This window comes from Barbus barbus (assembly GCF_936440315.1).
Source record: "Barbus barbus genome assembly, chromosome: 1".
NCBI lineage: Eukaryota > Metazoa > Chordata > Actinopteri > Cypriniformes > Cyprinidae > Barbus > Barbus barbus.
Genome location: NC_136729.1, coordinates 32141243 through 32153866, shown reverse-complemented (window position 1 = coordinate 32153866; position 12624 = coordinate 32141243). Strand labels below are relative to the sequence as shown.

General features: G+C 36.1%; 2 protein-coding genes across 2 annotated transcripts; both read right to left on the bottom strand.

The window, feature by feature from the left end:
* Nucleotides 1-3227: 3227 nt before the first annotated feature.
* LOC306865627 (liver-expressed antimicrobial peptide 2-like) lies at nt 3228-4982 on the bottom strand. Its single transcript, XM_079410348.1, has 3 exons — nt 4892-4982; nt 4339-4508; nt 3228-4234 (listed from the first exon to the last, which is right to left on the bottom strand). Exons 1-3 carry the CDS (start codon nt 4958-4960, stop codon nt 4195-4197), a joined length of 279 nt encoding a protein of 92 aa, XP_079266474.1. The 5' UTR covers nt 4961-4982; the 3' UTR covers nt 3228-4194.
* A 4812-nt stretch (nt 4983-9794) lies between these two features.
* Nucleotides 9795-11837, bottom strand: LOC306872900 (bone morphogenetic protein 15-like; the record flags this gene model as incomplete). Its single annotated transcript, XM_079421817.1, has 2 exons — nt 9795-11039; nt 11492-11837. 2 exons carry the CDS (start codon nt 11835-11837, stop codon nt 10231-10233), a joined length of 1155 nt encoding a protein of 384 aa, XP_079277943.1. The 3' UTR covers nt 9795-10230.
* Nucleotides 11838-12624: the final 787 nt, after the last annotated feature.

Sequence of the window (12624 nt, the reverse complement as noted above, 5' to 3'; positions counted from 1 at the left end):
TGGACAAACAAAAATAAAGATTTTAATATTATTATTATACCGTATAAGAACGAGAGTTAAAAATTCACAAACAGATTTAAAGTTTAAAAATTCAGTTTAAAATTTAACTGATGCTAGAAAAAAAAAAAAACTGGCTTAAAATCCCTTGTTAATTCATTTTAATGAATCGTCCCCCTGACAGCTTGTTTTAATTTACATCACTTAATAAATTAATGTGGGGTAATTGGCTATTTTCTTGCTATTGTAATTGTTACAGTAAGTACAGTTTGCAAATCATCAATAGGCCTATGTATTCCTTGTCATAGTTTTAAAGTTTTGAAAAAAAAACATTATGAATCGTTTTTGTTACATGCATAAACATTTGACCAATGCTCAATTATTTCGACAAAAGTCACCAAAAGCGCTGTGTATTTACTTTTTTTTACATCAGTAATATCATAAGAATGTGTTTCGCATATGTCCACTTAGTGGCAGCATATCACATCTTAACGTGTCTGAGACAGATTTCCAATCATTACATTTACTTGAAGGAATATTTTATTTGCAGTGTTGGGCAGTAGCTAGTTACTAGTAACTTAGTTACTGTAATAATATTACTTTTTGCAGTAACTAGTAGTGTAACTAATTACTAATAAGATTTCAGTAATAATATTACAGTTGCCATCCATAAAACAGCTTAGTTACTTTTGATGCCTCAACCCCGCTGATTTAAAATCCAACAATCAAATAATTCCTAGATTAATTTTCTTAATTTTCACGACTCGCACATGCATGTGATGTCCTCAGTGCAGCAGGCAAGCTTGGAATATGGAGAAGCTTACATTCAGCAGATATAAATATTGCATTATATTGATTTTGTCAGGAAAAAATATGATCTGAACACTGTTGTGTAAGTTGTGGCTTTACTCTGGCATTACATCCCACCCACATCCCTCTGATCAGCATGTTGTACATTATATTACTACAATTAAAAAGCTTTTTGGAAAATTAAACAGTTTCTTACAAACTTATGTGATTTGATAAAATACATAATGAGATGTAATTGTATATGGGTAAAAGAGAAATTACAATTAGCTTCAAGCTACAGATGACAATTAATGAGATTAATACAACACTTCTACTTGAATGTCACTATCAATCACTATCGAGTGTTTGTAATAACTTCTGACTGCGATCCAATGTGGGTTTTGGTCAAATGATGAGGCAGAAATATGTTGTTAGTAACATTCTAGAAGAATTTTATGTGGAAGATACACAGTTACAACTTTTGTGGGGCTTGAAGAAAAAGTAATGTAACTAGTAGTGTTGCCAGAAAGTAACGTAACAATATTACTTTTGAAAGGGTAACTAGTAATGAGTAATATAATACATTCTTTGAGTAACTTGCCCAACACTGTTTATTTGTTCATTTCTTTGTTTGCTTACATCTCATCTTGTATCTTCTTAGTTTCAAGGATTATAATCTGATTTTGTTCTGTCTGCTCCATTCATCATCTCAGAATTTCACACCTCCTCCCTCTCAGCTCTAGCTCTGAATGGTGATTTGTATCAAAATCATTTTGGACATTTTGTCTTATCTTTGCTCTATCACAGCTAATCTTGGCTTGTTATTTTGATGTGTATATCACTCTAAAAAATGATGCTATATAGCACTAAAAGGGGTTCTTTGGCTCGCAATCATAGGGGAACCACTAAGAACCACTTCAGTGGTGCTTAAGTGGTGCTTCAGTGGTTCTTCAGCGGCTCTTCACCGGTTCTTTGGCATGGCTCAGGGGCTATATAGCACCGCTACCATATACAGAACCTGTTAAGCTCCTGTATGGTTCTTCAGCTGTTCTTCGGTGGTTCTTTGGTGATTAAGGTGCTATATAGCACCACTGCCGTACAAAGAACCTGTTAAGCCCCTTTAAAGGTCCTTTACGAGCCAAAGAACCACTGTTGGTGCTGTTTAGCACCATTTTTGTTCAAGAAATACAATGCGATATGGCACCTCTTGTGGTTCTACATAGCGCCAATTGACAAATGTGCTGTATAGCACCTTTAAAGATATGGTGCTATATATCACCAAAAGTGGTTCCTCTATGATTACGAGCCAAGAACCACTTTTATTTAAAAACCACTATAAAAACCACTTAATTTTTTATACAGTGTACCTATACTTATTTCTGAAAAGATTTGAAAAATGTGGTTTTAAAAAGAGAGAGCAAACTGTACAGTATATTTACAGAACAACCTGTAAATTATTCCGTTTTAAACTGTAATTTGCAAAACATACAAGCAAAAAAGCCACACCACCTTTAACATAATACTGACATCTTCATAAGGTGGTAAAAAGAAAGCCACATGACAAATTAAAGTTAATCAAACTTAAATTTCCACAAACTTAAATACAGACAAAAGGTGCACAATGTCATACGCACAACTACAAAACGCCATTATGGTAACACATGACACTAAAATTGTGCAATAAACATACTACATAAATTGTAACATAAACTCTACATGAAAATAGAAAGGGAACCATTAGCCAATTAACAGTTTTTGCTGAAACAATTTTACAGTCTTTAAAATGACAAAAAATCTTTACAGTTTAGAAAGCGGAATATTTCTTAGTGCTCTTCATGAGTATGGTATGGGTCATCTACTAGTGTTTAGCATTTACACCCATCAGGAGAAATGACACCGATCACTAACTAGGGTTCTGTGAATTCCAGACTTTGTCACTCAGAATGTGCGTGAACAGCACACCGAGGCTGAGTGCTAAGCTGCTGCTCAAAATCTTACATACGTCACCATATGACTTCATATGTCGTGATCTTAATATTTATTGATCTATCTGTCTGGCAACAAAATCGTCAATGACTAAATGCCAGGAAAAAAATTGCCATTTGAAAAGTGTCATTTTACTTTTGTTGTGTTTGCTATCATCTCAGAATCTGATTTATATGTCTCTGAACATTAGTCCCCAGTCTGCACTGCACATGCTTGGCTAACCTCTTTGAGCTCTACCATATCAGCCAAATGGCTGCTGTGTGCTGCATGTGTCTCTGGTCTCAGCTCAGAAACCCTGATCACACCACAGAGGCTGGCATGCATGACAAATCTATAACAGTGATTGACGTCCAGCTATTCAGGCCAGATTCACAAATGTTTACATTTTAAATGCACCATAGAATTTCTTTCCTGGAACTGCAGCAAAGTGCACTGAAATGTGTGCAACTGTAAATGCAATAAATGGAGTTCATGACATAAAAGCCATTTTCTCAGAACATTTTTATTTCAGAACCCATATGAGACATGCACATATAAAGTTACAGTACAGTAAATATAATGTATAAATCTTATAGTCTTATATAGTCAGATACATAAAAAAGGAGCTTTAAATGAACTGTTGAGTCATACAAAATGAAAAGACAAATACAGTAAATAAGTAGTCCCATACTGAAACGATGCTTGTAAATGAGATGAGGTGGAGATACTTCAATATAACAACATAAACAGTGACAGGTAAAGGAGTCTAAAATTAAATAAAACAAACGTGAGCACACAGATAAAGGCAAAGGATGGAGGCAAATGGTTAATAATATCTAGCCACAATCAATAATTGCAACCTTTGCACTTTCTCTGTCCCTTTTTCTCCAGACTAGCTTTGGTTCAATGACATTTGGGTTGAGCTAAGGCACTAGCAGACACATTTGCCTACACTTGCATATATAGCTTACAAGTATCATGATCTAATACAACAGACCAGTTTCCATGTTTGGACTAAGCTTAGTCCTGAGATGAGCTATTTGTGCCAAAGGCTATACTCTGCTCTATGGACATCCAGGGAAATCTGGTTCAGGGAAACTGACCCAAAACACGTACTGTATCACCTTCCCAGCACCACCTGAAATATGTCTATCAAAAATCCCACTCATAATGCTTCTTGTATATAGCAATACCACTGTGCAGGTGAATTATGAGGTTATGGTGATTTTCTTTGCTCTCTCAAAAGCGTCCACATGTTATGTGCCTTATGATAAGCACAATCTTGCAGAACATTACCTATTGCCTCATTTGTGGCTTACTATATGTATAACTGATGATTAACTGCATTGCACATTTGGTTGCCTCCTGTTGCTCACTGAATAAAGCTCTCGTCATGCATGATGGTGTGAAAACGTCAGATCAGAGAAGGAAGGAGTCTTCATTTTATGAATTAATCGGTTGGCTGTAGGAACAGTGGCCTTTTCTGTGGAACAAAATAGAACTTGAGAATCGTTTTTTACATTTCTCGTTTAAATATGTTTGAACGTATTGGTAGCAGGACAAAAAAATGTGAAAAAATGCATTCACCTGCATATTCCTGTCGAGCACTCATAGTTGTTCTGGCAGTAGGCGCCGTGAGGTTTAGTACCCATGATCCTCCATAACGGGGTCATTCGAGCTGTCCTCTTCAGTGAGCTTTGAACTTCCTGCACAGAAGTTGAAGGTGTGTCCGACTTTGACACAGAATTGCAGGTCACCTGAAACACAATTCGTCATGAGCTCTACTATAATAAAAAGCAATATCTGTTTCATAAAAGAGATCAAATTCTACAACTGTTTTATGTTTTATGAGTTAGACTACTAAGGTTAATATGTCATTTTAATTTCTCAACAAAGTCTAAATTAATGAACACAAGTAAAACTCAAATAAATCATATAAATATATAATAATATAAAAATATAATACTTAATATAATTTATTATTTTAAGAGTACAGGTTAATAATTAAAATAAAGATAGTATTTAAAAAGATTCAAATAAAAAGATTCCCAAGTGAACACAGTAATATACTGTAAATATCACAACAAATGATATTTTTCAAACGTTAAAAAATAAAAAAAAATACAATCATCATAATTACCTGCTGGACAAGTACCAAAAACACAAGGCACCAGGCGAGAAGAGCTCCTCTGTGATTGGGATCCTGCATGCTGAATGAGAAATGTTTCAGTTGCTGTAACACTGACGACCCAGACGATCTTATATACCCTCCAGTCAGCAGAAGAGAGACTCTCCCTCATCCCTTTCTCTCTCTCTCTCTCTCTCTCTCTCTGCCTCTATCTCTCTCCATTCTCATTACCAGATGTGGCACATGTTTGCTTAATGTTTGTGATTTGGATAAGCTGTCCTCTGGGGCTCTGGGTGAGAATGCAGCCAGAGTTGAGAGAAGCAAGGGATAAGAAAGAACAAAATCAGTCATATTTTTGACATGTGCTTGTCAGCATTTCAGAGTTCAGTGATATCACCAGAGTTTATTAAACTGTACATTTTAGACAGTTATGCAGTGGTATTTACTAATATAAAAACAGGTTTAAATATGTAGATGAAATGATACATGTCAGATAGATTCTAAGGCTTCTGAATCAACATTTACCATCCTGTTTCTTCACAGTTCCTTTGACATAGTTCTTCTGTCTCCCTTTTATCATATCCACATGCGCAGGGGCCTTGAAAAAGAACAACGGCTGATTAGAGGATCTGCAGTCTTTTAATGAAGAATAACAAATGGACAAAAACACAATGGAAAAAAAGTTGCTGCAAAAATGGCAGCAGGTCAGACAAGAGTCGAACCACTGATCCAGCTCATCACAAAGGTTCCACACTGACTCATGGTGTTTATTGGAAATGATGCTGCTTATCATCTTGGGATTGTCAGTTCACATAAATAATACCCAGCACTGTTTCATAAGCTGGTGGCCTTGTTTTACACATTTCTAGCATGCTCGCTGTATTGGTCATAGTATTGTGATAGCACTCAAGGTTGGAATTATCAGGGTTCTGCAGGTTTCTTCATGAACGAGAGGCAAACATGATTTTTTCAGATCAATGCTGCATCTAAATCTATATAAGTGTTTATTGAGGTCAAGCTCAGTGTACGACCTGACTACTACACTTTGAGGACGGGCCTTTCTTCTTTATGCTTGTGGTGTTTACACTTCTGTTCAAAAGTTTTTAATGTAATTAATACTTTTATTCAGAAATGACAAAGGTTGATTGATCAAAGGTGACAGTAAAAACATTTATAATGTTACAAAAGTTTTTATATTTCAAGTAAATGCCATTTTTTAGCTTTCTGTTCATGAAAGAATCCTAGAAAAAAAAAGAAAAAGAATCCTACAAAAAATATTAAGAAGTACAATTGTTTTCTTCATTGCAAATAATACAAATTATTTCATGATTTATTTTGTCTTGTCATTTATTTTAAATTATTTATTTACATTTATGTTTATGATACAGGGTGAGAAAAACAACAAACAGACAAAAGGGTAGTGATGCTGCATAATAAAATAAATAAATATATACTCATATTAATACATAAAAGTAAAACACTGAAATGAGAAATGTTTTTTGAGAACCAAATAAGCATTTTGGAATGATTTCTGAAGGATCATGTGACACTGAAGACTGGAGTAATGATGCTGAAATTTCAGTCATCACAGGAATAAATGACATTTTTAAATATATTCAAATAGATAACAATTATTTTAAACTGTAATCATATTTTACAATATTACGATTTTTCCTATATTTTCAAAAATATTAAAAAGTCTTACCGACCCCAAACTTTGAACAGTAGTGTATAATTAATATCTCTGAACTCTTTTTTTTTAATTCACAAAGTCATAAATGCTGGTTAAGACATTACTAGAATAGTCAAACTTGTGATATAAGGTGTGCGATTCAGGTCACTGAAAACATATACGTTGCAGCATTTGAAATGTAAATCTAGCTTGACAAAAAATAACCTTTGAGTCATTTAGCAGGATTGAGTAATCAGCATTAAATGAGGTGAACAGAAAACCACCAATCACGTGTTTATAATGATCAGGAAACTTTTCTGTGCAATTCTACCAGGAAATCTGTATCTAGCTCTATCTGCACAGACGTGACTCCTCTCAGGTCACTGTTAGTATCACTGGGGGAAAAAAAAAAAAATGATTTTTTTGGGATTTACACGAACTAGCAGTTTAAAATGCAAATTAATTCACTTTACATAGATTTGATGAACAAACCCTGAGGGTGTTTTGGAGATAATTCTTTGGACTGAACAACAGATGATGGAGCAATACTGGAACATTCTATCATTTGAAAAAGATAAGAAACTAAATTCCTTCCATCAGTATAAGAAATCTTTATAGGGGTTCAGCTGCAGGGGAAGAACTACTGTAGGCCTATATTCATTATCCTAATGATCTCTCTATATGAATTAAATGATAACAATTCATCAGGGTGTTCCTTCAGTGCTCCAGATTCAAGGACAGCAATCGCTGTCCCCGTTTGGCATGTTTGTCAGTTTTGGCACTTAGTCAAAAGATTGCAGACAAAGTACACCATCCCGCCGGGAAGTGAAACAATTATCAGTTGTCAAGGAGGAGAAAAGGGCCTCGGCAGATTCATCCAGTTTGTAGAATATAGTCTACCTGCACTTACATCTATAGGAAAGGAGCTTTAATTGTGACTCATGTAGTTCAGTTCTAACTTCTCTGTGACAGACAAACGAGGGAAAAAGTGATATAACTGGAGGTCAATCACATCATAGCCAGATTACTTTTGTTGATAGGCTTCTCTATTCGACATACCATCAAGTTTATATAAAGGTAAGCCTGACCTATGACCTTCTGATTAACATAAAATGACCAATACAGTTTTTTTTTTTTTGGAGTAGATAAATCTTAAATTGGCCTCAACATAAAGCAGAATGTTAAATAATACGCAGACTTAGACTTAAGAGGATTCATTTGTACACTGCTTTGTACTATGCATATGTCCATGTCCACAATCATTTTGCACTTGTAAAGATAAATGATAATGTGTATGCTCTTTGTTTATGCCATCTTGTTCTGTCATTTATGGAAGACTATTTCCAAAAGTTATGCCTTATGTTTGCGCCAAAACACAATCTGTTTGTTTCTAAAAAAATATTATGACAAAGTACGAAGATTAAACCTAAGGTCTGTAGATTCAAGTTTATAGAGCAGAAAGAAAAAATGCTTCTAAAGTTTTATAAACTAATTTTTTTTTATTTGTTTACATGGATATAAGTTAAAATGTGTTGAAGAATGTTCACTGAGAGCAGTAATATATAAAGCATAAAACTAATTTAAATGCACAACAGGTAGGACGACACAAGAAGACAAACACAAACAGACCAGAGATAAAACAGTACTGTACAAAGAAGTCAGCTTTTTGGGGGGGACAAACGGAATGGCATAGAGACTTTTGACTTCTCTGTTCTTATAGGAAATTTAAGTGATGTTTTGTAAGACACTACAGTAAGAGCTGCTCCATATAAACAGGTTTTGGCTGATGACTTTTACCTGCTCAAATTGTTGAGGACAGTCCACAACCTTTTATGTTTCTGTCACGTCTTCATGCCTTTGAGAAGTTTGGCTGTGTCTTTATCTGTTTGAGCACGTTCGGACAGAGATATTCTAATTGGCCACTGACTGCTATTGTTTTGTGTTTGTGATCAGTTCTGCCATTGAGACGCTGCGTGAACTTATTTCTTATGTCCTTCTCAGTTTACCTGAGCTCACAGGTTCTTCAATATTCATTGTTCTGTGGTGCACTGTTGTCACCCCCTTCTTCCAGGTTAGCTTTTCTGAATCAGTGTTTGCTAGAGTAAAGCATTGTAGAACTTTCTTTAGTTTATTGTTCTTTTATTGTGTTGGGAAAGCTATGCCTGTTCTGTGAATTGTCACCTTGTTCCTCTTTTCGATAACAGTATGTGCTCCTCCTGACAACACTCGACAGGTACATTTTTAAATACACTTTTAGAGAATCTTTACATTGCATTGTGGGGTATTTAGAGCCATCATGAATGGTGGCTTCCTCATTTTTAAAGAATTGGCAAACTTTCACTCTATCTCTGTGTGTGTGTGTGTGTATATATATGAACCAAAAAAATCTGAACCATTTTAAGGAGCTATAGATATCTGACATCTCACATTAATTTCCAATCAAACTGCAAAATAAAGAGCACTTTTTAAAGGTAGTGTATATACATTATCCACAGCAATTAAAACATTTTCCATGTCGAAAATGCCATAGAGCAAATGTTTGCTAGTATTCCTCATTCGTTTAAATGTGTTTTTTGGTAGACTACACAATTTTATAGGCATTATAACATTAAGACTGACACAAGGATGTTCAAAACATGCTTCCAGTATGTCAACATCTTGTCCTGATATTGCAAAGAGACTGAGCATTTGTATAAGGTTCTGAATGCACTTTTACCCACATTTACACCAGCTCTATAACATCAAAAGAAGTCAGTTCAGCCCAGCACTTCAGCAGACTGCTGAGATTTACTAGAGTTGAAGCACAAATGGGGAACAGCGCCCTCCACTGACCAAATCTAAACATAACCAAACAAAAGAGAGACGAATGACCACACAACAAGCATACATAAGTTTGCTTTCTTTTTTTATACAAAATAACTATTTTATTTCATCATCTTTCATCATGGGATTAAAATATTCATTCAAGTGCATTGATTTTAATTTATCCTCTAAGAAATACATCTATGAAAGTCTCTCTTTCATATACTTAATGGATGTCTTCTTTGAGGTAAATTTGGCATTTGCTCCTTTTCTCCGCTTGAATTCAAATGTTGTGCCCTTTGTCAAAGATGGACAAAATCTGTGCTTTCAGAAAGAGAATACAAATGCAACAGACACAACAACATTAAAGCGTATAAGTCAACAGACAGGGCTCTTTCATGCTTCATTATTTTTTTTCTTCTCCATTTTCCTATTTTCTTTAGACAGACTTTTCAGTACAGTGTCTTAAATAAAGTGCCAAAATTTTCCATTTCCATTCCCCTCCATAAATACATTATGAAAGATGTCACATTAATACACACTACACAGAAAATAAAGATCATACATAGACAAAAGAGTAGATAGAAGAGAAAAATTACATGATATAAGGTCATTCATTTAACAATCAGAATCCACTTATTAATACCTACATCCCCAAAAAGTCAGGTACTGCGAGAGATGAGACTGATTTGATCACTCTCCACAATTCCAGTCTTACAGAAACCTCTCGGTGTGAGTGATGGTAATACTGCACAAGAAATGGCAAAAGGCAAATCAAACCCAATATAGCCATTCCTTCTCCAACTGTGCCGGTACAAATTCACATCGTCCTTTAGGACCATTCAGTTCTTGTCCTTATCTGACCCTGAGCCCAAAGTCATCTGCAGGTGCAGGAGTCTGCAATCATATCTTCATATTCTTTATAAACTATGTTTCCGTTTTTCTCCATCATCAGCACACTGACAGGTTTGTATTTATAAGGAACACAAGAGGGCAACGGGATATCTGCCACACCAAGCTCGCTGATGAACGTCTGCATGATCGCGTGGTTGGGTGAATTGTAGCCATAATGCAGGATACGAGGGCAGTCTCCCATACAGTAATGAGGATTGTACTTGTGGGGTGCAATGATCCAGTGGTCCCATCCCAAATCTTTGAAGGCCACACGGTAGGAGTGCAGCTTGCACTGGTTTTTGGCCACGCTGTTCGGCCCTTGCTTGTAGTTGGGGATATCAGAAATGATGCTCCCAGGTTCCTTAGACCGACGGGTCCTGGGGCGGGAAAGGGCCGTGAAGTACTTCCCCCATTCCACAGGCTGTTTGTTCTCCTCCAAGAAGAGCAGCAAAACAGGAGCTCGAAGATGGTGTTGAGGTGGGAAGTGTTTTCGATGTGTAGTGGACTTGGCATGTTCTTGTTGTGTGCATCGATAATGGGCAAAGAGGGATACATGGCCATCTTTTGACTCGGACACGTGGCTTGTGACATTGGATTCGGTCCACAGGCTTCGAGGACCCATAATGACACGGTCACCTGCAGGAAGATCTTCAAGAGACGTGACTCTTGCCTCACAGATAAAAGGAAGATGAGATGACACAGGCGACCTTAGGTGCATAAAAGACGCCCTCACCAATTTGTCCAACAAGAGGTTTTTCAGTTCATATTTCACTGTGTAGGTATACTGAAGGTCTAGTCCAGTAGCGGTTACAGATAGGAGAGAGACAAAGAACAGAAATAATCAGACAAAAGGCCTAAATATTTAAAAATACACCTCCAGTAGTTATTTCAATAATGTAAGGGCTGCACTGCACAACACCTCTTAAAATAAAGGTTACAATAGGAGTTTTAATTACAGCAATGCCATAAAAGAACCATTTTGGGCTTCCAAAAGAACCTTTAAGTAAACACTTTTTAAAATAACCTTTTTTCTGCGTGTGAAGAATATTTTAATCATCTGAAACCGATTTTTCCACTGTATTTGTACAATAGAAAGACCCATACATGTTAAAAGCTCTTCGTGGAACATTAGAACTTTTCTTTTAAACGTGAAGAAAATGATTAAGCATCTCTTTGTAACACATAACATAAGGCATCATGTGCTCTAGGTGTACTTGTGTATGAGAGAAGACAGAGTGACTTACCACTTGAGGTTGGGATGAAGTGCTTTTCAGTGGTGGACGCTTGAAGCAGCCTTACAGTGTTGGAGCCAAATAACTTGTGCTGTTTTGGTCGTCCATCTGCATCCGCCGCTATCCTGTATAGACTTAACATGAGTCGCATAGCTTCATCTTCAGTTTGGCTTTCTAGGAAAGGTCTAAAATAAGAGTTCCTCTGTTTGGGGTATCGATTTCGGCGAACTTCTGTACTGGCGACGCCAAAATGTGACGGAGAGGCCATGTTTCCGGCCACGCGCGCAGATAAGTGCAGCGCAAACAACCAGGACAGTGCGCAGAGTCTCAGACAGGTGAGACTGCTGGTAGCCTTCATGTTCTGCCCCTCGTACGGACGAGTGCCACCTGAAAGGCTACCATCGTCTAAGACAATCAGCGGGCAGAATTCAACCTAAACATCACCTGAGCTTGACAACCTTCTGCGGCACCGCCAATCGTGTGACATCATGCCCAATTACCAATCCGACGTCAGTCTTTAAGCTCATACTTACGAAAAGATATTTTAAATAATAGTTAAGCAATTGGAGGTCTTGAAGTGTTCGATTTGACAGACATCCATGAGGTATTTAAAATAAAATGGATAATTGAGTACATTCAAAATAAAGATACTGCGTGGCAAATATTCATCCATTTATATTCAATTCTTTGGGTGGTATTAATTTTCTTTTAAAATGTAATTTTTCAGTTGATAAAATCCCAATTAAATTGGCGAGTTTTCATAAGCAGGCACTGCTGGCTTGGCAATTAGTCTATAAACACAATTTCACACCACATCGGTATTTTTATGTGGAATAATAGAGATAAATTGTATTAAAAAACATCTATCTTTTATCAGTCATGGTATGACAATGGAATATTTACCGTTAGACAGTTGCTTAATGAACATGGCTTGCTTTTGTCATATTCAGAATTTCTTAAAAAATTCCTGTGAAACTAAAAGACAATGCTGTTATTTTTGATGCAATTCCAAGTAAAGTTGTTTCACGTAATTCTGCACATTACATTAATGCTGACCAACAGCCATTGACTTGTGATATGATATTTATTGGTGATATTAATATTGTTAAAGATAAATGCAGTAATAGATAGAAATGTGTTAAAGA